The 26,150-nt window shown below is 51.8% G+C and overlaps 1 protein-coding gene across 3 annotated transcripts in view; it reads left to right on the forward strand.

Annotated features, from left to right (window-relative positions):
* Positions 1-21,346, forward strand: part of SPTBN2 (spectrin beta, non-erythrocytic 2) — a 38,969-nt gene extending 17,623 nt beyond the window's left edge. For all 3 annotated transcript variants that reach the window (XM_055315044.1, XM_055315045.1, XM_055315043.1), the window contains 28 exons: positions 861-978; positions 1,495-1,653; positions 1,976-2,278; positions 3,323-3,476; positions 3,726-4,596; positions 5,958-6,095; positions 6,452-7,208; positions 8,033-8,235; positions 8,570-8,660; positions 8,890-9,036; positions 11,661-11,924; positions 13,135-13,359; positions 13,680-13,769; positions 14,120-14,380; positions 14,470-14,600; positions 14,839-15,043; positions 15,554-15,928; positions 16,609-16,853; positions 16,948-17,086; positions 17,328-17,412; positions 17,692-17,888; positions 18,239-18,381; positions 18,473-18,548; positions 18,632-18,682; positions 18,905-19,125; positions 19,410-19,583; positions 20,130-20,172; positions 20,485-21,346. In XM_055315044.1, the coding sequence (XP_055171019.1) occupies positions 861-978; positions 1,495-1,653; positions 1,976-2,278; positions 3,323-3,476; positions 3,726-4,596; positions 5,958-6,095; positions 6,452-7,208; positions 8,033-8,235; positions 8,570-8,660; positions 8,890-9,036; positions 11,661-11,924; positions 13,135-13,359; positions 13,680-13,769; positions 14,120-14,380; positions 14,470-14,600; positions 14,839-15,043; positions 15,554-15,928; positions 16,609-16,853; positions 16,948-17,086; positions 17,328-17,412; positions 17,692-17,888; positions 18,239-18,381; positions 18,473-18,548; positions 18,632-18,682; positions 18,905-19,125; positions 19,410-19,583; positions 20,130-20,172; positions 20,485-20,718 (6,100 nt within the window). In that variant the 3' untranslated portion in view covers positions 20,719-21,346. The remainder of the gene's footprint in view (positions 1-860; positions 979-1,494; positions 1,654-1,975; positions 2,279-3,322; positions 3,477-3,725; positions 4,597-5,957; positions 6,096-6,451; positions 7,209-8,032; positions 8,236-8,569; positions 8,661-8,889; positions 9,037-11,660; positions 11,925-13,134; positions 13,360-13,679; positions 13,770-14,119; positions 14,381-14,469; positions 14,601-14,838; positions 15,044-15,553; positions 15,929-16,608; positions 16,854-16,947; positions 17,087-17,327; positions 17,413-17,691; positions 17,889-18,238; positions 18,382-18,472; positions 18,549-18,631; positions 18,683-18,904; positions 19,126-19,409; positions 19,584-20,129; positions 20,173-20,484) is intronic.
* The last annotated feature ends 4,804 nt before the right edge of the window (positions 21,347-26,150 follow it).

Genomic DNA, 26,150 nt, shown 5'->3' on the forward strand with positions numbered 1-26,150 from the left:
GGCAATTCTATATAGTACATGCTAAAACTTCTGTTTGCTTATTATTGAGCTCTTTTGGAGTTAATATGTTTCAGCTCCAAAACTAATACTAATCCAGAAAACATCTATTCCTACATATTCCAAGAATGATTTGAGGTGTGCCCTTTGATTCAGAAAGCCCTCTTCTGGGCACTGAACAAAAACATAGCTTCCAGGATGTTCACTAACCTGACCTTGGTAAAGGAAAAATAAGTCACAGGAGAGCCGCTGAAAATAATGTTGAAGAAATACACTTATTGACATAAAAAAGATGTTCATGAAACAGAAATGAAAAAGCAGTCTTAAAAATTGCTTATTTGTAGACAGCAGGGAGCAAATGACTAAGTGTTCAGATTCAAAGTACCTGAGTTCAAATCCTGGCTCTGCCATCAAGCAGTTGTAAGCATTGGGCATCTTATTTAGCCTCTCCAAACCTCCGTTTTCTTATCTGGAAAATGAGGTAATAAGAGAATGCAGATAACAGAGAACCAAATGAGAGCAGGGCCTGGCTCATGGTGGGTGAGTCCTTGGCAAATGTCAGCTGTGGTTCTGAAATAATCCCATCTGTGTAAAAATAAAAAATAAAAAAATAAAAAAAGAAGAAGGAGAACAACAACAACAACAACATGCATGCCAAAGTGTAACTGGTTGTTTCTGTCTGGTTTTCATTTGTTTTAAAAGTATATTCTTCATGCCTGCCAGTATTTTCTGGCTTTTGCACTGAGACTATGTATATTGCTTTGATGAGAAGAAAATCAACACAGGAAGCTTCGTTTTGAAACGTAGAGCCCCTGTGCCTCTATGACCTTTGACTCTGACCCAAACCCGACCTCCTGACTCAGGTTCACCGAGAAGGGGAACTTGGAAGTTCTGCTCTTCACCATCCAGAGCAAGCTGCGAGCCAACAATCAGAAGGTCTACACACCTCGCGAGGGCCGGCTCATCTCTGATATCAACAAGGTGCACAGCCTCCCTTCCCGCCCTACCAATGTCCTGTCCTCGGCCCCAGCCCCTGCCGCCCCACCTGGAGCACTTGTCCTGGCTGCCTGCTGCCCTCCCCCTTCCTCCTCCATCTGTCTCCCCATGCAAGTGCACATGATAAAGTTATAGCCCAGTTCTTTATCTTGTATAACACGCCCCCAATTCACTCTCTGCTTATATTTTATATTTTTCCACAATGTTTGAAGATTAATATAAGTAATAGGGTTCACCCCCCCAACAAACAAATCCAGTGGTTTCCATCATTCCCTGTCCCCCTCCAGTCCTCACCTAGAAGCAGGTGTGCTTTCATATGGCTCCATGGCCCTCATGCTGTCCATGTCTCATACTTCCATGCACTAGCGTCTTAACTGACCACATTCCACAGATCCACTAGACTTCCCTGGGACTAATCGCATGCCCCGGTCCCCGTGACCCCTCCCCACCCTCACTTCCTGAGCCCAATTCTTTAGTACCAATCCTGTCCTCACCTCATAGGCTTGGGAGCGGCTGGAGAAAGCTGAGCATGAGCGCGAGCTGGCCCTGCGCACCGAGCTGATCCGCCAGGAGAAGCTGGAGCAGCTGGCCGCCCGCTTCGACCGCAAAGCTGCCATGCGGGAGACCTGGCTGAGCGAGAACCAGCGCCTTGTGTCCCAGGTAGAACATGGGGGGCTCTTGGCCTGTGCAGGACAGGCAGGACAAATAGGAGAGAGCAGTAGATTAGGTGCCTGGCAAGACAGAAAACTAATGAAATGAGAATTCCATCATACAGATCAGAAGACCAAGAGTCCCTGGAACCAGGGGCCAGAGGCTTGAACAGGAGAAAGGGTTAGTGAGACAGGATGGGACAGGGTAGAGAGGAAACAGAGCCACCTTGTGGAGTTGGCATCATGCAGCAGAAGCTCTCTGGAGAGAAGGGGCAAACGGGCAAAGAGGGTGCCTGAGCTCCTCCACTTCCCTGGCCGGCTCTCTGCTCCAGGACAACTTTGGGCTGGAACTGGCAGCCGTCGAGGCAGCAGTGCGGAAGCACGAGGCCATTGAGACGGACATCGTGGCCTACAGCGGCCGGGTGCAAGCCGTGGATGCGGTGGCCGCAGAGCTGGCCGCCGAGCGCTACCATGACATCAAGCGCATTGCGGCACGCCAGCACAATGTGGCACGGCTCTGGGACTTCCTGCGGCAGATGGTGGCAGCCCGGCGGGAGCGGCTCCTCCTCAACCTGGAGCTGCAGAAGGTGTTTCAGGACCTGCTCTACCTCATGGACTGGATGGAAGAGATGAAGGTAACGCGAGATGAGGGGGTGAAGACGAACAGGACTGTGGAAATGCAACTGGGGGGATTTTCATTCCCTTGGCGCATCTTGGTGGCAGTAGTCTCAGTGCAGGGCCCTGATCCCAGTTCAGATACACAGAGCAAACAGGGCCCTGTGCTTGCAGGGCTCAAATTCTAGCAGGAGGGGGCTGATGAGGAAACCCGTGGGCTTATCAAAAAACAAAATAGCAGGCAGACTTAAAGCCTACAAGAAACTGAACAGGGGCCCATGGTGAAGTGATCCAGGAAGGCCTCTGAGAAAATGCAGACTAACACAGGGAGCCAGCGTGGGGAGATGTGAGCAGGGAATGTCTCGGGAAGAAGGAACAGCTCTGGGCCTGCATAGGCATGCTGTGTTCAGCATAGGCGGGAGGGCCAGTAGTACTGCACAAACAGGAAAGGCAGTGGATGAGGTAAAGGTGGGAACAGTCAGCTCACCCAGGGCCTTCTGGGCCTGCTCAGGGGTTTGGGTCCTTGTTCAGAGTCACATGGAGCACTGAGAGTGATCAGAAGGTTTGGAAAGGAGAGACATGTGACCACGATGTGAAGGAGAATCATGGAGAGCCAGAGTAGAGGTTGAGGGGCCAGTTAGAGTCTGTGCAGTGATCTCAGCCTGGAATGGGGGTAGGGGTGGGTCAGGAGAGACACTGGATGTGCTAGAGACTGAACTGTGGTAATTCTGAGGCCGAGAAGATAAGTCAGAATGGAGATTTCAGGAGCAAGATTTAGTAAGAGAATCAGTGGTTCCACAGGAGGGGAGGGGCTAAGTACAAAGTGGCCGGGGTGCCAGGACAGAATTGGGGTGTCACTGCACGTGTGAGTGCAGGCTGCCAGACAGGAGCAGGTGTGCTCATCTGGAGGTTGGGAGGTGCAGCACCTGGAGATTGGAAGGTGCAACAGATCCAGGGAAAGGGAGCCAAGTTAGCCCAGGTGTGTGATGGGGCTGAAAGAAACTTGGTGAGGAGGGAACCTGGGGGGCCTCCAAGGGACACAAGCATGTCGGCTGCCTTGGCAGGGCCGGCTGCAGTCTCAGGACCTGGGCAAGCATCTGGCTGGAGTGGAGGACCTGCTGCAGCTGCACGAGCTGGTAGAAGCAGACATCACTGTGCAGGCTGAGAGGGTGCGGGCTGTCAGTGCCTCTGCGCTGCGCTTCTGTGACCCAGGGAAAGGTGAACACTGGGGGAAGGAGCTGGGGAGCGGGGCGGGGTGGGTGGGTGGTGGTGCTAGGAAGGAGAACATTGAGAACTGAAGTAGCCAGACTGGGCAAACTGAGGACAGGAAGGATGATGGGTGGATGGTAGGTGACAGCATTAGGGAGGGAGGCCTAAGGAGGCGGTGGAGATTCATTGCCAGGAGTAGGTAAGGGGCGGCAGGATGGCTGGGTTACAGTGCTCAACCCTCCACCCTGAACTTTTCAGAGTACAAACCATGCGACCCGCAGCTGGTGACAGAGCGGGTGGCTTCCCTGGAGCAGAGCTATGAGGCACTGTGTGAGTTAGCAGCGGCCCGACGGGCCCGTTTGGAGGAGTCCCGGCGCCTCTGGCGGTTCCTCTGGGAGGTGGGTGAGGCCGAGGCCTGGGTTCGGGAGCAGCAGCATCTGCTGGCTTCAGCAGAAACTGGCCGGGACCTGACTGGCGTCCTCCGCCTGCTCAACAAACACACAGCCCTACGGGGTGAGATGAGCGGCCGCCAGGGGCCCTTGAAGCTTACGCTGGAACAGGGCCAGCAGTTAGTCGCAGAGGGCCATCCGGGAGCCCGCCAGGCTGCCACCCGCATGGCTGAGCTGCAGGCCCAGTGGGAGCGGCTGGAGGCTCTGGCAGAGGAGCGCGCCCAGCGGCTTGCCCAGGCTGCCAGTCTCTACCAGTTCCAGGCAGATGCCAACGACATGGAGGCCTGGCTGGTGGACGCACTGCGTCTCGTGTCCAGCCCTGAACTGGGGCATGATGAGTTCTCCACACAGGCCCTGGCCCGACAGCATCGGGCCCTGGAGGAGGAGATCCGAAGCCACCGGCCAGCCCTGGATGCCCTGCGGGATCAGGCCATGGCTCTGCCTGCTGCACTGAGCCGCACACCAGAGGTGCAGGGCCGGGTGCCTACCCTGGAGCGGCACTATAAGGAGCTGCAGGCCCGGGCAGGCGAACGAGCACGGGCCCTGGAAGCAGCCCTGGCACTCTACACCATGCTCAGCGAGGCAGGGGCATGTGGGCTGTGGGTAGAGGAGAAGGAGCAGTGGCTTAATGGGCTGGCCCTGCCTGAGCGCCTGGAAGACCTGGAGGTGGTGCAGCAAAGGTAGGTGCCCTGCAGACTCCCTGGGGTGGGGAGGAATGGGGGAGTTTCGTATGCGTGGTGGGCCCTGCCAACAACTGCCTGCTCTTGCTACAACCCTTTGAGTCTTAACAGTTGACTGTTGTTTTTTTTTTTTTTTTTTTGCTTTAATGAAAAACGTTAAACATACTCAAAAGGAGAAAAGATACAACAAACTCCTATATACTCAGCATCCGGATTCAGTAATTGTCAGTATTTTGCTATAATTTGATCATTTTTCATTTTAAAAATTAGCAAATCCGGCGTATTACCATCTAACTTCTATATTCTCTAGGATGCATCCTCTAAGAAATATGAAGTATTCTCAAATATAGTAAATCATTTTTTAATTGCGTGTGTGGACTTAAAATAGCTGAGGCTTTGATGTTATAAACCTTTAGACAGATACGCTGATTAACCTCATAAAGTGGCTTTATTTACAGAATGAAGCATATTAAAATCACTTAGAAATGACATTTTTCTTATAGAACCACAATACCGTTAATTATCGCATAGAACAAAATTAGTGATTCCTTGATATCATCTATTACTCGTTCTACAGTCAAATTTCCTGGTGGTTTTAAAAATATAAAGTTTTTTTGTTTTTTTTGTTTGTTTGTTTGTTTTTAAGTTTTCAAGATATCCTGTGACAGGCATCAACAAACTATAGTTCTGGGGCCAAATCCAGTCTGCTGCCTTTTTTTTTTAAATCCTTATTGGGACAGAGCCAAGCTCATTCATTTACATATCATCCCTGGCTGCTTCTGTACCACAACAGCAGAGCTAAATACTCATGACAGGCTAAAATATTTGCTATCTGGCCCTTACAGAAAGCATATGCCAACTGTGAGAATATCACAGAAGTTATACTTCACATGCTCATTGCTCAAATATTTTTGGTCACCAATTCATTTTTAGCACATGGTAATAGGATGGGTCCCAGGTAGGCAGCTAAGAGGTCAATCCCAGGAGGAATAGGGAGGTTCTGATAAAGAATAGAGCTCTGGGCCAGGAATGAGTCTGGCTTGTGGAACTGTTCCTAATATTAAACTTCCACCATCTTCTTGAGTTAACTCAAGAGATGGTTGTTTTTCTACTTGTCTGGGGGGAGTTGGGGCTCCCCACTTGACCCATAGATCCCGTAGACCTTACAAGGGATCTTAAACCTTACAAGTTTAAGGTCTTAGACCTTACAAGGGATCTTAAACCTTACAAGTTTAAGATGTGCAGAGGCTCCTACCAATCAGCCTCACGTTGACAGAGAAGTGTTTCCCTAGGCCTCTAGGGGAGGAGGGTTGGTGCATCACGGCTCCGGTGATTCATGGCCGCCTCTTCTACCTGCTCAGGTTCGAGACCCTGGAGCCTGAGATGAACGCCCTTGCAGCACGGATTACAGCTGTAAATGACATTGCAGAGCAGTTGCTGAAAGCCAGCCCCCCGGGCAAGGACAGCATTGTCAATACCCAGAAGCAGCTCAACCACAGGTGGGGCTGGGGAGGGTAACCTAGAAAGGATGCAGGGATGGCAGCCAGAAGGAAGTTCTCCAGGGCATGGTATGGAGACTAAAAACAGGGAAAGCAGGCTGTCTGGAATACGTTGTGGGGGCAAAGGTGGGAAATGAGGAAAGAAACAAAAAGGGGTAGTCCAAAAAGGCTTGTACCTAGACAGGGAGTAATCAAGGAGTCAAGGGAGAATGAGCAGGGAGCAGCCTCTTTAACAGCAGAAGCAGGTGGTAGAATATACCAGAGAAGGGGGAGGCAGGGAAGAAGCTTCCATACATACCTGGACAGCGCAGGGAAACTGAGCAGCTCTGGACACCAGACCCTCCCTCCACTCTCAGGTGGCAGCAGTTTCGGACCCTGGCAGACGGCAAGAAGGCAGCCCTGATGTCAGCCCTGAGCATCCAGAACTACCACTTAGAGTGCACAGAGACCCAGGCCTGGATGAGAGAGAAGACCAAGGTCATCGAGTCCACCCAGGGCCTGGGCAACGACCTAGCTGGGGTGCTGGCACTGCAGCGGAAGCTGGCCGGCACCGAGAGGGACCTGGAGGCCATCGCCGCCCGGGTGGGCGAGCTGACTCAAGAGGCAAATGCCCTGGCCACTGGCCACCCTGCCCAAGCCCCTGCCATCAATGCCCGGCTTGGAGAGGTACAAGCTGGCTGGGAAGACCTACGGGCCACCATGCGACGCCGAGAAGAATCACTGGGTGAGGCGCGGCGGCTGCAGGACTTCCTGCGCAGCTTAGATGACTTCCAGGCATGGCTCGGTCGCACACAGACCTCTGTGGCCTCTGAAGAAGGGCCAGCCACCCTGCCTGAGGCAGAGGCCCTCCTGGCCCAACATGCAGCCCTGCGGGGAGAGGTGGAGCGGGCCCGGGGCGAGTACAGCCGGCTGCGGGCCCTGGGTGAGGAGGTGACCCGGGACCAGGCTGATCCGCAGTGCCTCTTCCTAAGGCAGCGACTCGAAGCCCTGGGAACCGGCTGGGAGGAGCTGGGCCGCATGTGGGAGAGCCGGCAAGGCCGGCTGGCCCAGGCCCACGGCTTCCAAGGCTTCCTGCGGGATGCTCGCCAGGCCGAGGGCGTGCTCAGCAGCCAGGTGAGAGCCCAGGGACACGCAGTCCCACCCAGGAAGAAGAGGGAACCAGGGACAGGGAAGTGTGGAGGACAGAGGTGGATGGGGAGGAAATGGCAGCGGGCAATTGAGGAACCAAGATGGACTGGTGGACTGGGAGAACATATTAGAAAAATAAGGGAGTAAAAAAAAAGATAAAGGTGCCTGGCTCAGTCACTAGAACATGTGACTCTTGATCTCAGGGTCATGAATTTAAGGTCCATGTTGAGTGTAGAGCTTACTTAAAAAAAGAAATGGATTTAACAGAATGTTTTTTAATTTTATTTTTATTTTTCAAAGATTTTATTTATTCACAAGAGACAGAGAGAGAGAGAGAGGCAGAGACACAGAGGGAGGAGAAGCAGGCTCCATGCAGGGAGCCCGATGTGGGACTCAATCCCAGGACTCTGGGACTCCAGGATCACGCCCTGAGCTGAAGGCAGGCGCTAAACCACTGAGCCACCCAGGGATCCCCCTCGCCCTTTTTTTTTTTAACAGAATGTTTTTTAAAGAGGTGTAAATATAACTGACTTGAGAAGAAATAGAAAACCTGACCTGTCATATAACTGTTAAATCAAATCAGTGGCCAGAAGAAGAGGGAACAGGGTTTGGGCTGTTAAGGTCCTCTTGCCCAGCTCTCTTGTTACTTTGTGAGCCTGCAGATAATCAAGCACCCCCCCCACCCTATTCCCACCCCCCACATGTTGTCTTCAGAGCCAGACCATCCGCTCTCCCATCCTCAGCTGGCCTTCGTGTCCAATATGGTAGATCCCTTCTGAAAGGTGGACAAGTGTTCTCTTCCCACACAGGAATATGTTTTGTCCCACACGGAGATGCCGGGGACACTCCAAGCTGCTGATGCCGCCATAAAAAAACTGGAGGATTTCATGAGCACCATGGATGCCAATGGAGAGCGGATCCGCGGCCTGCTGGAGGCTGGACGCCAGCTGGTGTCTGAGGGCAACATCCATGCCGAGAAGATCCAGGAGAAGGCTGACTCCATTGAGAGGAGGTATGATAAACACAGTGGGTAGAGGAGAGCTCCGACAGGGAAGTGAGTGAGAACAGTGTGGCCTGTTTTACTGATGAAGCAGCTGGATAGTGCAGCATGGGCAGATGGATGGCGATGGGGACTGACAAAAAGTAGAGGTGGAAAAACTTAGTGGTCAGAATGGGACTGGGCCATGAGCTGGGGAGCTGAGCCTCCCCCCACACCAGGGGAGACGAAGTCCACTGGCATAGTTGGTTGCTGGATATCAGAATTCCTGTGTGGCTTTCTCGGTGAGTTAGAGGGTAATAACCTCTAACAGCAGGTTCATGGGTCTCACGAGGGACTGTCATTACAGACACAAGAAGAATCAAGAAGCAGTGCAGCAGCTTTTGGGCCGTCTTCGGGACAACCGCGAGCAGCAACATTTCCTACAAGACTGTCACGAGGTGAGGCTCTTGGTCCCTCCATGTCCCCTCCGACATTCCCTAGCCATCCCTTTACTAACATGCCCCAGCTTTCTGAGCATAGAATAAGTCCATTGTAGTATTACTTAAGTGGACCCTTGCATGGCTTCTCCCCACATCCACCATTCCCCTCGCTCGCTTCACCCCCTTATGCTTCACTGCATATGCAGTGCTCTCTGCCCTTCTCATCCTTGCTCTATGCTTGACTCAGCTGAAGCTCTGGATTGATGAGAAGATGCTGACAGCCCAGGATGTGTCCTACGATGAGGCCCGCAACCTGCACACGAAGTGGCAGAAGCACCAGGCGTTCATGGCTGAGCTGGCCGCCAACAAAGACTGGTTGGACAAGGTAGATAAGGTGAGTGATGTGAAATTAGCAGCAAGAAGAGAGCCCTAGGGGCTCCCCTGGACAGGATCCTGGCCACAGTGCAGGGGAGGACCCTGGCTTCAGGCTCTGGTTCTTTCAGGGCTAGAGGTCATGGGGTCTTTAGTGCCAAACCTCAAGGTGGAAACTTATGGTCTGGGGAACAAAAGTCTTAGGACTATGAGACAGTAACTACAGAACCTTGGGCAAGTACAAATTAATAGAGTGCCAGACTGCTGCTTTGGGCCAACACCATAATTATCCCTGTGTCCAGAGCAGAAGGACACTTTTCAGCAGGCATCAGCAAACTTCTGCAAAGGGCCAGATGGTAAATATTTTCAGCTTTACAGGCCATACAGTTTCTGCTATGACTGTTCAATTCTGCCATTGTAGTTCAAAAGCAGCCATAGAGAATACATAATGATTGAGTGTAGCTGCATTCCAATAAAACTTTATTTATAAAAACAAGTGGGGGCTGTATTTGCCCCGCAGAGCACAGTTTGCCAACACTTACTCTTGAGTCTTATTGTTCCTGGTCCTTGGTCACCAAACCCACCACTTCCTCTGGAGCTGAGCATAGGTGAAACTTTATTTTAACTCAGTAAGTATTCCCCAGGTGACAGTCTCTGTGCTCAGCACTCTGGTAGGTACTGCGAGGCACATAAAAAGACACTTTCCTTCCCTCAAGGGCATGACGGTTGAGGAGAGGAGGAGACCAGGGTATCCAATGTTTCCATTTGTTCAGCAAACACTTACTTGGTGCTACTATATGGAAAGCATTGGATGAGTCACTGAGAGGGGAAATGAAGGCAATTCCATTGTGAGCTCCACCCTTGAGGAATGACAGACACGGCAGCCAGGGAATGAGACAGATCTGCAAATACCTAAATTACATCCAAAGCAGAATATGACAAATGCAGCAAGAGAGGGCTTGATAAAGCCTGGGCCCTCCTCTGTATGTGCCAGTAAAGCTATGTGCCAACAAAACTTGTTTACAGGGATCCCTGGGTGGCGCAGCGGTTTGGTGCCTGCCTTTGGCCCAGGGCGCGATTCTGAAGACCCCGGATCGAATCCCACATCGGGCTCCCGGAAGCATGGAGCCTGCTTCTCCCTCTGCCTGTGTCTCCGCCTCTCTCTCTCTCTCTCTCTCTCTCTCTCTCTCTCTCTCTGTGTGTGTGTGTGTGTGTGACTATCATAAAATAAATAAAAATTAAAAAAAAAAAAACTTTTTTACAATGAGAGAGGAGGAGGTACAGGAATCCTAGAGGCAGGGGCCTCCAGAGCAGTCCATGGAGGATGAGTAGGATTTGACAAGCAGAGATAATAGAGGAAAGATGTTTCTGGGTAGGGCAAACAGAGCAAACAGGAAACCCAAGGTGCCTGTATGGGAACAAGGGGGTAAGTCAGTCTGGCAGGAACACAGAATGTGGAAAGGAAGGAATGGTGGGAAAAGCCTGATCGGGCAGGTCAGGATAAGCCTTGATCACATGTAAGGACTGTACATTGACACATGGATTGTGCTAAAGGTTCCTGAAGTTACCCAAGCAGTGTTAGACCCTGACCCTCTTCATCCTGGCAGCCATACCCAAAATGGCCTCAAGGCAGCGCCTTGGTTTGTGTTCTCCTAGAAGCAGACCCTGAAGCAAGGTTTTCAGTGCAGGTCACCTACCTATGAGCGATGGCCATAGAAAACACCAGTACGGGGCAGCCCTGGTGGCTCAGCGGTTTAGCGCCACCTTGGGTCCAGGGCCTGATCCTGGAGACCCAGGATCGAGTCCCACGTCGGGCTCCCTGCACGGGGCCTGCTTCTCCCTCTGCCTGTGTCTGTGCCTTCTCTCTCTCTCTCTCTCATGAATAAATAAATAAAATCTTAAAAAAAAAAAGAAACAAAAGAAAACACCAGTATGGAAGTGGGAAGCTGGGATGGAAAGGCAAGGCGTTCAATAATGGTTACACTGCCATGCCAGGCACCCCAGTGAGCAACTGGCACTCAGTCCTAATGAGGCACCATGGGAGACTGTGTAGAACATGCATCAGTGACATCTCAACCAAGGCATGAGGATGAAGAGCATTTGTCCTCCAGCTCCCAGCCTGTCACTGGTTGAGGGCTGCTTCCTGGGGCAGTAAGTGTCAGGCACTCCCAGTCTGCCTGGCATACAGGTCAAGAGACCATGCTTCCCTCATCTCCCTGGCAACAAAAGTCCTCAAACAAAAGGCCAGGAGTGAGGAGAACGTGTGGGACTTGCGCATGTACATAACTCAGGTGAGGGGTGACTTGCTGAAAAACAAGAGAGGATGGCAAATACACAAGACCATGTGTGGCATCACCCCAGAAGCCATAGGTGTGAGGGAGCCCCAAATCTCTGTGGTTGAAATGAGATTTGAGCTGGGGCTTGAACAAGTAGGATGGACTCTGCATTGGAGGGATGGGGGAGTCAGCTTAGAGTAGGGGGGAGCCTTTGAGAAAAGTGTGCTGTGGAGAGTACACAAGAACTTGGAATTAATGCCTACACCTCAGGTTCCTGCAGGGCACCTTTTAGCCCCTGGTCTGCCACTGACCCGTAAAATTCAGTAGTACCTAATTCTGACACTGCCACATTCTTTATCCCACCTCCCAGGAGGGGCAGGAACTGACCCTTGAGAAACCTGAGCTGAAAGCCCTGGTGTCCGAGAAGCTAGAGGACCTCCACAAGCGCTGGGACAGGCTGGAGAGCACCACTCAAGCCAAAGCCCGCAGCCTCTTCGATGCCAACCGAGCCGAGCTGTTTGCCCAGAGCTGCTCAGCCCTGGAGAGCTGGCTGGAGAGCCTGCAGGCCCAGCTACACTCTGACGACTATGGCAAGGACCTCACCAGTGTCAACATCCTGCTCAAGAAGCAACAGGTGCCCAGTGGGCCTGGGATGGGGCTGCTGAACTGCAGCAGAAAGGAGTAGGGGGTCTGTAGCTCTTGGGGTTGGGGAGGTCATTCTAAGGTCTCCCAGACAACATCTTTACTGGTATTTCTCAAGGCCATGTCCGTGGGCCACCGTAGCAGCACCTCTAGGAGTGTGTATCAGTCAAAGTAGTCAGGAGACAGAACCCATACTTTAACTTGAACAAGGAAAATTTAATAAATAGTATCAATCAGTAAAAGGTGTTTAACTACCTAAAGGCTAAAGAGAAATTGAAAGCAGAGACCAGAAAACATTTTTCTACAAAGGGCCAGACAGTAGCATTTCAGCCTTTGTAGGCCATACGATCTCTGTTACAACTATTCTACTCTGTTCTTGTAGGGTAAAAGCAGCCATAGGTGATGTGTAAAATTATATGTAATAGGTGTGGCTATTGCTAATAAAACTATATTTACAAAAACAAGCAGGCTTTGCTGATCCCTGCTGTAAAGAGCACAGAAATAGCAAATGTAGGGATCAGCTACTACCTCTAGGGCTGAGGAGGGATACCCCAGGAGGAACAAGATACCCTCCCCCCACCCAACCCCAAGGTTGAGTTTCAGGACCTCATTGAAGAGGGCCGAGGCCTGCTGGATGCTATAGAACTTTGCTGGGGTATCATGGGACCAAGCAAGTCTAAAGCTGGCAGGCCAAAACTGACCTGTAGGAAGTTGCCACTGGGATGTCAGCAAAACTTGCCAGAGGGTGAGAGCCACTGGATTTCCTGCACACCATGGGCAGTTTTACCTCAGGAGCAGGAAGAAAGGCACACTGGAACCATAAATAGCACCTTCCACTCTCCTGGATTGTGGTGTCCTTCTAGTGTCCTCTACTCACAAGGCCTGGCATTGCTCTAGCTGGCAATGAACCCTTGACAGGGTTCAGTTGCAATGTCTCAAACAGGCTAAGATGTACCTGAACCCAGGTACATCTGAATTTGGGACCGAGAGACAGTAAACTGATAACTGGCCTGCCTATCACACCCCCCTGGACTCTTACATATATTAAAGTTTGAGATCCACTGAGGTAGGCCATGAGGATATGCTCTCCCTAAGGCAAACCCCAGGGATAAGAAATCTTGATTGGCTCATAAAGACTGGAGTCTCCTCTGAGTTCGAAGGCAGCTGCGCACTGATGACATCTCCTTCCTCCTGGGTTACAGATGCTGGAACGGGAAATGGCTGTGCGAGAGAAGGAGGTGGAGGCTATCCAGGCCCAGGCGACAGCACTGGCCCAGGAGGACCAGGGTGCGGGGGAGGTGGAGAGGACCTCCAGGGCTGTGGAGGAGAAGTTCCGAGCCCTGTGCCAGCCCATGAAGGAGCGCTGTCAGCGCCTACAAGCCTCTCGCGAGCAGCACCAGTTCCACCGGGATGTGGAGGATGAGATTGTGAGTCACCAGTCTGGATGGGGTAGAGTTGTGATCATGGCAAATTATTCCCTGACATTTGCTTTCCAGTCTCCCTCCTGGAGGCTGGGGAGATGCCAGCAGTGGTCTGTTTTCTCTTCCCTTTGGCACTGAAAGTAGACCCTCAAGGGATCCTTGGGGATGCCCCCTAGGTCCCTTCACCCCATCAATAGAGATGACTATTCCCAGCACACATGTTCCAGGAGCCCTAGAAAACCTCTCCCCCCAGGCCTCCCCATTGTCTATTCCTACTCTTGCTTTGCCCTCTGGATCTCCACTGACCCCCCGCCTTTCTCATCCAGTTGTGGGTGACAGAGCGGCTACCCATGGCTAGCTCCATGGAACATGGCAAGGACCTGCCCAGTGTCCAGCTTCTCATGAAGAAAAACCAGGTGAGGCTGAAGCTAAAGGCAAAAGAAAAGATCTCAAGAGCCTCCCAGACTCAGAAGTTTGTTTTTTCTTTTAAAACCTGGGGTTTCTCTGGCTTCCCTTGAGGCTGTGTGTGATCCTTCCCATCAGTGGTTGGCCTGCCCTCACTGATGGAGGGTGGGTTTCCATTGTAGCAGATCAGGTGGATCGAAGGGGCGTCACCATGACAACCTTAGGCCAGGGAAGGACATGGGAGGAGGAATAGGGAAGAAAGAGAAGTGCAAACTGAGGGGCCGGATGTTGAGTGGGTGTAAGGGGGAGGGTAGGATGAGGGGTCCCCTGTCAGACTGTCCTCGTCTGCTGTTGGGGACAGACCCTGCAGAAGGAGATACAGGGCCATGAGCCTCGGATCGCAGACCTAACAGAGCGTCAGCGTGCTGTGGGTGCGGCAACGGCAGGCCCGGAGCTGGCTGAGCTGCAAGAGATGTGGAAACACCTGAGCCGTGAGCTGGAGCTTCGAGGCAAGCGGCTGGAGGAGGCCCTGCGGGCCCAGCAGTTCTACCGCGATGCCGCCGAGGCGGAGGCCTGGATGGGCGAGCAGGAGTTACACATGATGGGCCAGGAGAAAGCCAAGGTGAGCGGCAGGGCAGAGCTCAGGCTGTGTGGCTGCTGCTCTCCCTCCCCCCCCCCGCCCTACTGCCCAATGCCCACTGTCATCCCCAGGACGAGCTCAGCGCCCAAGCAGAGGTAAAGAAGCATCAGGTGCTGGAGCAAGCCCTGGCTGACTATGCTCAGACCATCCACCAGCTGGCAGTCAGCAGCCAAGACATGATTGACCACAACCACCCAGAGAGGTGAATATAGTAGGCAACAGAGAGTGGAACAGCCCCTGGGGGAGATGGGAGCCGGTTCTGGAGTGATGCAGGGACTGTGGAGCCCTTTGGTACAACACGTGTACACAGATGTCTAGAGAGCTGGAGAGGCAGAGACCTGGCAAGTAGTTGGGGGGCCCAAGGGGCAGGACTCTATGGAATAGGCTAGGGATCCCAGGACGGCATCCTAAGTCCTGCGGTACCTCCTCTGCTCCTGCAGCACACGGATTTCGATCCGCCAAGCCCAAGTGGACAAGCTATATGCCAGCCTCAAAGAGCTGGCTGGAGAGCGGCGGGAGCGCCTGCAGGAGCACCTGCGGCTGTGCCAGCTCCGACGCGAGCTAGATGACCTGGAGCAGTGGATCCAGGAGCGCGAGGTGGTGGCAGCATCCCATGAGCTGGGCCAGGACTACGAGCACGTGACCGTGAGTGTGGGGTGGACGCCAGGGGCAGAGCAGCTCTAGGAGGAATAGGGGACCCAGTGGGAGGCCAGGGCCCCGGCAAGGTGGGGCACAAGAGCAGGCTGAGCGGGAGCTGTCCTTGGGTATTTGAACAACTGTGCAGAAAGGAGGTCATGGGGCTGCTCGGAGACGGGGACAAAAAGAAAATTTCCAATCATTCTTTTCCAACACAGGGAACTTAAGGTTCCCTTGCACAGTCTGGGGGCTTGGACTGTCATTATTCGTGTAGATATATGAGCCACAGTTAGGGTATCCTTGTCTGAAGACCAGTGTTTTGGCCAGGGGCCGGGGCATCAGTCACATCTGGGGTAAATGGAAGCCAGTTGCTCTGCAGAAGAAACCTGTTTTGGCCCACATGGCCCAGGGAGAGAAGTGGGTTCTCGGTCTGGGGCAAGAAGACTCCCCCATCAGGCAGGGACCGCATCCATCGGCATCACAGCACCATCCAGTCCATGTTACTGTTTCCTCCTCCAGATGCTCCGGGACAAATTCCGAGAGTTTTCCCGGGACACGAGTACCATCGGTCAGGAGCGCGTGGATGGTGCCAACGCCCTGGCCAACGGTCTCATTGCTGGGGGCCATGCCGCCCGGGCCACTGTGGCTGAATGGAAGGACAGTCTCAATGAGGCCTGGGCAGACCTGCTTGAGCTGCTAGACACTCGGGGTCAGGTGCTGGCAGCGGCACATGAGCTGCAGCGCTTCCTGCACGGGGCCCGCCAAGCCCTGGCACGGGTGCAGCACAAACAGCAGCAACTTCCAGACGGGACCGGCCGGGACCTCAACGCAGCCGAAGCCCTGCAGCGCCGACACTGTGCCTTCGAGCACGACATCCAGGCCCTCAGTGCCCAGGTCTGACCCACAGACGGTGGTATGGGGGCTAGCTAGGGGGAGACTTTGCGGGAAACAGTTTGGGGGAGCACTCAGAAATGCTAGGAGGATGCCATCCTGGAGGGACACTCAGGGATGAGGTTAGAATGGTTCCAGGGTGACATCTCTGGCCAAGGAATATCCAGCCACAGCATCCACACCTTTAGTGACCAGACTTCTCGAGGTCCCCCTGCATTTCCAGATGGTCCTAATGACTAGAGTCTTCATATTGTACTAAAATCTGCCTGCGGTCCCACCCAGCTTAGCTCTAGACCTACACTGAGCAATTGTAGATTCTTCCTCCAATCATTTAAACCCAATCAGCCACTACCCCTTCTTGGCTGAAAATCTCATTCCAGCAGTCTTTGAGGTCTCGTGTGTCCTGGACAGTCCTCTGAAAGCTCAACTGGCCAGTAGTCCCTTTAAAGGCTTGCTCCCCTAGACTCTGCAGGCCCCATGTTGAGACCTAGCAGGGAAGGGTATGACAAGGCTTAGGCTGGCCACCAGCCTTCATTTTTCCCAGCACCCCACCCTCTGCTCTGCCTCCTGCTTCTCTGAAGGATGAAACCAACAGGAGGTAGAGAACAGAAACCAGGACTGGGGAGACTCCAGCTCCTCGGAGTCCCCCCAGGTGTACCTCACTCTGAGCTGGGGCCCCGCAGGTCCAGCAGGTACAGGATGATGGCCACCGACTCCAGAAGGCCTATGCTGGAGACAAGGCTGAGGAGATCGGCCGTCACATGCAGGCTGTGGCCGAGGCCTGGACCCAGCTTCAAGGAAGCTCTGCTGCCCGCCGCCAGCTGCTACTGGACACCACGGACAAGTTCCGCTTCTTCAAGGCTGTTCGGGAGCTGATGCTGTGGATGGATGGTGTGAACCTGCAGATGGATGCTCAGGAGCGGCCCCGGTGAGGCCCATGGTGCTCAGCAGCCTCCAAGGGTTGTGGACTGGTGGCTGGGGCAGGGTTGTGAGCAGCAGTAATATGGTCTCTGTCCCCCCAGGGATGTGTCCTCTGCAGACCTGGTCATCAAGAATCATCAAGGCATCAAGGCAGAGATAGAGGCCAGGGCCGACCGCTTCTCCTCATGCATCGACATGGGGCAGGGGCTGCTTGCCAGGAGCCACTATGCGGCTGAGGAGGTGGGTGAGGTGTGGGTGCAGCCAGGCCATCCTCACAGGGGAGGATGAGTCTCCCTCCTTCCTTTCTTTCTTCCTTTGTAGAAACCTCTTCCCCCTCAGTGCTGTTCAGGGATTTCCCCATTCCAACTCTTCTCCAGAACCATCTGCCTCCTGAAATCAGAAGTCACCAGTTCCTTGTGTGAGTCCTCCAGGGACCCTGGAAAGGTCCCATTGGGTGCTAACTCACGTCTCTGCCCCCCAGATCTCAGAGAAGCTGTCTCAGCTGCAGGCCCGGCGCCAGGAGACAGCAGACAAGTGGCAGGAAAAGATGGACTGGCTCCAGCTTGGTGAGCTGCCCTGGGGGCCAGGGAGCTGGCTGTGGGCACCAGGCCTCAGGAGAAGGGGCTGGGGGTCTCATACCCTGGAGTTTCCAGAGTACATAAGACCAAGAAGCCTGGGCATGGAACTCAAGGTTGCCCACCCTTGGCACTACCTGGCTCTGCCCTGTGCTCCTGCTCTGGGGCAGTAGCTTCCTCCATGTCTCTGTTCTTGAAGGACTGTGGCTACAGTGCCCTGCTGATGCTCTGACCTGCCATTTCTCTGTGACCCCTCCCGAACCCCTGCAGTTTTGGAGGTGCTTGTATTTGGGAGAGACGCAGGTATGGCAGAGGCCTGGCTGTGCAGCCAAGAGCCACTGGTGCGAAGTGCTGAGCTGGGTTGCACAGTCGATGAAGTTGAGAGCCTCATCAAGCGGCATGAGGCCTTCCAGAAGTCAGCAGTGGCCTGGGAGGAGCGTTTCAGCGCGCTGGAGAAGCTCACAGCGGTGAGGGCTACAGGACCGCAGGACTGCCTGCTTCCTCCCACTGCCCAGGCCGGTACTCCTGCTTGAAGAAGATGTGTCTTCTCTTCCCTCTGCGCCAACATCTCCCAGATGTGGGCCAAGAGTACCCGTTGTCACCGCAGTTTCAGGAGCCATCAGTCCCCCAACCCGCCCTGGGTGACACTAAGAGACACTATCTCCTCCGTTGCCTCTAAATCCCCACCTTCTTTTGGAATTATATTTTCCATCCTTTGTGTTTCATCAGGCTAGAGCTGAGGCATTTCAGCTTTCCCCAGTGCCCTGGTCCTCTTAAATGAGACCTTCTATGCTCTGATCCCAGAATGTTTTGACAGCTGGAGGAGCAGGAGCAAGAACGGAAAAGAAAGAAGGAGGAGGAGGAACGGAGGAAACAGCCCCCTGCTCCAGAGCCCACAGCCCGTCGGCCTGAAGGGGACCTGGTGGACAGCCAGACAGCCCCCGATGCCACCTGGGACAGGTAAGAGCTGGGATGCTCAGGGAAGGACAAAGAGGCTGAGTCTGAGCAATCCCAGGCCTAACATTCTGTGCCTCTCTCTCTGCTGTTACAGAACCCACCCCCGGCCACCAGCACCCACGCAGCAGGCCAGTGTTAATGGAGTCTGCACAGATGCCGAGTCCCCACAGGTCACCCCCTGCTCCCCTGTGCACCCCCATCAGAATCTTAGCTCCCACCTTGCACATCTTCTTACAGCTTCTTATCCTTGTAGCCCCTGCTAGAACAACAGAGACTTGAGCAGAGCAGCTTCCCAGAAGGACCTGTGAGTTTCTCCCAGAGGTGTGGGTGTTAATAACCCAGAGATGAAGGGATGAAGAGGGTGGGAGCCAGGTAGTGGTGATACTAGGCAGAGGAGAGGGCAGGGGCCCAAAGGAAACAAGGGGGTGGGAAAACCAGCTTTTGGACTTTTGGCTTTATGACATTCAGGCTAGGGATCTCCCATCTTCTCCTGTGACACTGACACCATTCCTCACTTTCCCCACAGGGGTCTGGCACAGGAGACGAGGCCAATGGGCCACGAGGAGAGAAGCAGACCCGGACGCGGGGCCCAGCCCCTCCTGTGATGCCCCAGAGCAGGTCCTCCGAGTCAGCCCGTGTTGCCACTTTGCCCCCCCGAGGCCCTGAGCTCTCTGCCCAGGAGCAGATGGAGGGGATGCTGTGTCGCAAACAGGAGATGGAAGCCTTTGGCAAGAAAGCTGCCAACAGGTACTGGTCCTGGCCACACAGTACTGGTGGCCTCTCCCATTGCTGCCTTCTGAAGAGGCTTCCCTGGAACCTCAGGGAAGAGGTGCCCTATAAGGAGGAGGGTCCTCTGGGAAAGGGGGAGGACCCAGGAGAAGAGTAGGTCTCAGGTGAGGGTCAGCATCGGGTAAAGACGAACTCAGAAACAGGAACAGCCCTGGAAGTCCTCGGACACCCGAGGTACTCCCAGGGCTCCAGGCACCTCAAAGACCAGTCACCCATCTCACCGGCACCATGGGCCCTCCCAGGTCTTGGCAAAATGTGTACTGCGTCCTGCGGCGTGGGAGCCTCGGCTTTTATAAGGACTCAAAGGCAGCCAGCATGGGAGTGCCATACCACGGAGAGGTGCCTGTCAGCCTGGCCAGGGCTCAAGGCAGCGTCGCCTTTGATTATCGAAAGCGCAAACATGTCTTCAAGCTGGGGTAGGAATGGAAGGTGCCCTCGGTATGGGAGGGGAGATAGAGGCGATCAAAGTAGGGGGAGCCATGAGCTAGGAGCTGAGGGAACAGAGTTAGAGGGCTGGGCATGAGGGGCCAGTGATAGAGACGAAGGAGAGGTATAGGGTTTCTGGTTGGGATCCACAGTAAGGGGAGCTGGGGCTCCCAGATGCAGGCCTGACCGCTGACAACATCCAGCAAAAAAATTATCCTGGGTAGAAAACCTGAAGGTGGGGTGCTGGTACCCCCCTGCTGCTGGGAGACCTCCAGGGGCCTGCCCCAGCCTGCTACTGAGCAGCCAGAGCAGGAGGCGTGGCCTGAGGTGGGGGTGAGCTCGCCGTGGTCCTCAGCAGCCAAACAGGAAGGGTTTGGGAATCTGAAGAATGTGCAGGACATGTCTGGTCTGGCACTGAGGGCTGGAGCGGCATGTTCTGCAGCCTGGTCTCAGGGTGATAACTGAGCTCTCCTCAGCTCTGCTATAGCCATTCCAGATTCTCAGCCCTGCCCTGAGGTTTCTCTTTCTCCCAACAGCTTACAGGATGGAAAAGAATATTTATTCCAGGCCAAGGATGAGGTGAGCTGGCCCCTTCTCCTCCTACGCTCCCATCTCTCTGTGCCATTCCCAGAACATTCCAGTCACAGATACACTTTCTTTCCTCTCCTTTTTCCTTGATGAAGTGTTTCATTCTTTGTGATCAGATAGCTCATGATGTGCTACCTGGATGTTTGTGAAAGCCACATAAAAACCTGTTCCCCATCTTAAAAGGGGTCTTTTTCTCCAGTGAGGTGAAGTAGTCCAGTCACTTGTCTGCCTGTTCTTGTAGGCTTTCCAGCTTCAGTACAGCGGCCATGAAGCTGACCACTTGTCTCTCTCTGCCCTCTGCAGGCAGAGATGAGCTCATGGCTGCGGGTGGTGAATGCTGCCATTGCCACCGCGTCCTCTGCCTCTGGAGAGCCTGAAGAGCCAGCGGTGCCCAGTGCCACGCGGGGCATGACCCGGGCCATGACCATGCCCCCAGTATCACCGGTTGGGGCTGAGGGGCCTGTTGTACTTCGCAGCAAGGATGGCAGAGAACGAGAGAGAGAAAAACGCTTCAGCTTTTTCAAGAAGAGCAAGTAGTTGGGGGCAAGACTCCCAGGCCAGCTTCTTCCCTCTATTCAGGAAACTGCCAGGGACTGTCAACAGGGACCACCCTCTTGGCAGGACAACTGCCTGCTGCTAGGGTCTGTTGCCAAGGTCAGCCCATCACCAGGAACTGTCTCGGGGGATAAGTCAGTGTTCCCAAAGGCAATGCTCCTCTTCTGCTATTTAATTCCAGACTGGTGGTGGGACCCAGGCAACCCCCAATTCCACTCCCATCTCCCAACTTCTTTCGTCTCCCCCCGAGCCCTCCACCCCAACCCTCACCCTGGTGCGGACAGCGCTGCACCTCGGGACATAGGCCATGTGGGAATGGCTGCCCTGCCTCAGGTCATTCTCTCCCCGCAGCCAGGGCACGCCCTTTGGTTCCTTGCCCCTGGGGACCAGCCAGGAACCTCTCAGAGCTGAAGCAGGACCCGGGGGCAGGACTGCCAGATGACCCAGTCAGAGATGCCCAAGTTTCCCCTTCCCATGCTAACTCATCCTCTGACTCAAGTGGCCACTCCATCTCTAGCGATGCTCAGTGGCTTCCAGGTGTGAGTTGTTCAGGGGCAGCCACAGCCTTGAGTCTGGCCAAGGAGGTGATTAAACAGCTCAGCTTCTCTTACTGCTTCTGGGTGTCTTTTGCTTTCCTGACCACAAACCTCCCTGCCTATCCCCACATTCTTGCCTCTGGCTCTGGCCTCCTGTATGTCAGGTTTCCACTCTGCACCCTCCCTCCCCCTCCAGCCTCTAAGCCCTCAAAGAACCACATTATTTTGAGAGCCTCCCTACCCCTGGTCTCATTTCCCCATGATAATGACCTCCAGTTTGCTGGGCTGACAGAGGACAAGCCTCTTTTTAGACCAAAGAAGTTCACCATGGGTCAGGATGATGTTAAAAAGCACTGTTCATGTTAAAAGGCAGTGAACAACTACTTCCCTGGTACACAACTTTCTTTACTCATGACTCTCTTGACTATTTTCAAAAATGAAAGATAATTCAATAATTCAAGCCACAAGCAAGTCTCAGCCGCTGCTCAGCCCAACAGTGGAGAGGGAGGGAGCGCATGGGGGTGATTACTGACCCCATCTTCTGTCTCCTCCCCAATAGAGAGGATCAAGGGAGTTCAGACAGAGGTCAGTTAAGTTGCAAGGTCCCCGATCCACCGACCAATAAGATGGCATCACCTGGGAAGCCACAAGGTACATCCAAAGTGTATAAACACACACAAACACAACAGAATATATTCTAGATCTGGTGAAGTATAAAAAAGGGGTAGGTAGCTTTCTCCCTTTTCTCTGGCTTGGCAATTGGAAACATCAGGGTATTGCCTTGGTGGCCTCCTACAAGAAAATCTTTGTTCTTTCATTGTTTCCCATAAATACACGACCAACCATTTCAGGGCTCAGAGAAGATCTTTCCAGAGAAACAGCCCTATCTGTAATTTTTTTGCTTTCAATTCCAGTATAGTTAGCATACAGTGTTATATTAGTTTTAGGCATACAATATAGTGATTCAACACTTCCATACATCACCCAGTGCTCCTTAGGAGCACACCTTAATCTGCATCACCTATTTTACCCACCTCCCCAATCCCTCCCTAAGCAGCCCTATCCTTAGTATAATTGGCCAAGAGCCCTGGCTGAGTAGACCCCTGACCATCATCAGCCATGACTAAGAGAGGGTCAGGTATGTGCAGGCCTGGGAGTAGCACAACACAGCCTCAGAATGGTCTCCAAACATGAGATCTGGTAGACCAAACAGCCCACAGAATAATTCTCTTTCTCTTAAGAAAAGCAAATTTAGAAGTGTTCTATGGTAAACATGTTGGACAAATGTTAACTGGAACAATCTGTTGTGGGACTAAATGGAATAATACATCAGCACTACAACCTTCCCTTGTTCCTCTCAGGTACAACTGTAAAATCTCCACTGTGAAGGAAGAAAAAGTCATATATTTTTTCTCCTCAGGGAAACAGGGTATTTACAACTCCAATGTGGCAAGCATAGAAGTTAGGAAGGGAAGCAATAATGGGAAATTTTAGAAAGGAAGTGTATATGGGAGTAAGAAATTAATGAAGAACTGCTCGTTTTAACATGTAAAAGTTGAATGAAAATAGGGCAGCAAAATACAGCAGTCTTGCAGGATGCGGTCAATCACTGTGAATGGGGAAGTCATGAAGATGTGGTTTGAGCATCATCTAGGTGGCAAGACAGAAAGGAAAAATAGAAATAAGATCAGGAAATAAATCTTGAGAGACACCTTCAGATATGAGTGGAAGGAAAATTCCAGAAAGAAACTTAATGAAATAGAGCAGTGAGGGACAAGATAGATTAGAGCACAAAAATACAGTATACACAGTTACCACAGTAATGAGAAATATGGACAGCTAACCTTAGATTATTTGGACAAATATGTATCTGCCTTCTTACCAAACACTGACTCTGAGGGTGAACTCTAGATCTGCACTGTCCATGGCAGTAGCCATGAGCCATATGTGGCTACTGAGCACTTGAAATGTGGCCAGTCCAAAGTGAAGAGTGCTTTAAGTGTGAAATGCTCACCAACTTCAAAAACTGAAGAGGACTGGATGCCTGGGTGGCTCAGCGGTTGAGTGTCTGCCTTTGGCTCAGGGCATGATTCCAGAATCTGGGATCGGGTCCTGCATCAGGCTCCTCGCAGGGAGCCTGCTTCTCCCTCTGCCTGTGTTTCTGCCTCTCTCTGTGTCTCTCATGAATAAATAAAATCTTAAAAAAAAAAACTGAAGAGAAAAAGAATTCAAAATATTTTATTAATACTTTTTATATTGATTATATGTTGAAATATTTTAGCTTTATTGGGTTTTGAAAGTATTAAAATGAACTTTAGCTGTTTCATTTTACTTTTTAAATGTCTTTACTGGGAAATTTTAAATTACATAGATGGATGACCTTTTATATTTCTGTTTGGACAGCACTGCTTTTGTTTATCTTCTTAACATCTCTATACCCGGTGTGGGGATCAAACTCGCAACCCCAAGATTGAGAGTCACATGTTCCATCTACTGAGCTAGCCAAGTGCCCCAGGATGGCAGTGCTTTAAATTGACTACAGACCTAAATGTGAACAGTAAAAACATGACTGTTAATAGAGGAAAATGTAGGAGAATATATTTGTCACTCAGGGGTGTAGAAATGGTTATCTTATACAAAACTGAAAAAGCACAAACTTTAAGACAAATATTAGATTCCATAAAAAAGAATTTCTCTTCCAATGAAGGACACCATGGACAAAGTTAATAATTTAGTGGAATGACAAAATATTTGAAACCAGTAAAAGATCCATGTGTAGAATATACAAGAAAATCCTGCAAATCAACAACAAAGAGGAGATTGCAACCTACTAAGAAAGATGACAAAAGATATGAACAGGAAATTCACGGAAGAGATCCTTAAAGCAATAACGCTATATCACTTTATACCTATTAGACTCATAGAAATTAGAAAACTGGACAGCGTCCAACAATGGCAGAGTCATTGATATAGAGAACCCCTCACGTGCTGTGGGTGGGAGGGTACGGTTTCTCCAGAGAATACTCTGGCACTACTTAAAGTTAGTTCCACGTATACGCTATGACCCAACAACCTAGCAATTCCACTCTGGATTTATATGCACTCCCCACCCGTTTCTCACAGGGATCCAGTAGGGCACATATAATTAACGATGTTAATTGTAACATCAACAATTTGTTGATGTTTTTAATGGCATTTAAAATTTGTTTATAGTGGTGGGGAGTTGGAGGCAACATGAGTCTCCTATACGTAGAATATGGTGGTTGCACAGTAGGGAGTTTACCCAGTGGTAAGAGAGCACACAGCAACACAGGTGCTTAGTGAAAAAACTAAATGAGCCATGCAACACAATTTGCATAAACATTTAGATAATTTACCCATATAAGAAATCAATGAGGGGATCCCTGGGTGGCGCAGCGGTTTGGCGCCTGCCTTTGGCCCAGGGCCCGATCCTGGAGACCCGGGATCGAATCCCACGTCGGCTCCCGGTGCATGGAGCCTGCTTCTCCCTCTGCCTATGTCTCTGCCTCTCTCTCTCTCTCTCTCACTGTGTGCCTATCATAAATAAATAAAATTAAAAAAAAAGAAGAAGAAATCAATGAACCTCGTTTAGATCCGCATTAGAAGAAACCAACTACAGGGTCACTTGAGTGGCTTGGTCAGTTAAGCGTCCGCCTTTGGCTCAGGTCATAACCTCAGGGTCCTGGAATTGAGCCCTACATTGGTCTCCCTGCCCAGCCAGGAGTCGGCTTCTTCCCTCTCCCTCTGCCACTCCCCTTGCTTATGCTCCATCAAATAATTAAATAAAATCTTTTTAAAAAACTGCAAAAAGGGCAGCCCCGGTGGCGCAGTGGTTTAGCGCCACCTGCAGCCCGGGGCGTGATCCTGGAGACCTGGGATCGAGTCCCACATCGGGCTCCTGGCATGGAGCCTGCTTCTCCCTCTGCCTGTGTCTCTGCCTCTCTCTCTCTCTAGCTGTGTCTCTATGAATAAATAAATAAAATCTTTAAAAAAAACTGCAAAAAGACACATTTGCAACAATCTAGGGGAAATTTTAATATAGATTAGATAATATTAGCATAGTCCTGATGTTTTAATTAGAGGTAGATGGTGAAGTCCTTATAGGTGAAATGACATTATGCCTGGGATTTGCTTTTAAAAACTCCAGTTGGGGCTCCTGGGTGGCTCAGTCGGTTAAGTGCCTGCCTTCAGCTCAGATCATGGGGAGCAGGCTTCTCCTGCCTGCCTCTCCCCCTGCTAGTGCTCTCTCTGACAAATAAAAAAAGAAAGAAAAAGAAAGAAAGAAAGAAAGAAAGAAAGAAAGAAAGAAAGAAAGAAAGAAGAAAGAAAGAAAAGAAAGAAAGAAAAGAGAGAAGAAAGAAAGAAAAAGAAAGAGGGGTCCCTGGGTGGCGCAGCGGTTTAGCGCCTGCCTTTGGCCCAGGGTGTGATCCTGGAGACCCGGGATCGAGACCCGGAATCGAGTCTCACGTCGGGCTCCCGGTGCATGGAGCCTGCTTCTCCCTCTGCCTATGTCTCTGCCCCTCTCTCTCTCTCTCTCTGTGACTATCATAAATAAATAAAAATTTAAAAAGAAAGAAAAAAGCCTCCAGCCAAAAAAAAGTACAGGGAATAAATAAGGTCAGCAGAATGTTGATAACTGCCAATGCTGGGTAAAGGGTCCATAAAAGTTTATCATGACATTCTCTGTATATGACTTTTTTGAAAATTTCCACAATAAAACATTTTTAAAAATGGATAAAGCAAATGCACACTGAAAAGAAATGTCTGGCAAGAACACAAGCATAATTAACATTAAGCTTATCAGAATGGTTGCCTATAAGGGGAGGTGAGATCAAAGGGGATAGATAAGGGTAGGGA

This window comes from Nyctereutes procyonoides, unplaced genomic scaffold (assembly GCF_905146905.1).
Source record: "Nyctereutes procyonoides isolate TBG_1078 unplaced genomic scaffold, NYPRO_anot_genome, whole genome shotgun sequence".
Classification (NCBI taxonomy): Eukaryota; Metazoa; Chordata; class Mammalia; order Carnivora; family Canidae; genus Nyctereutes; species Nyctereutes procyonoides.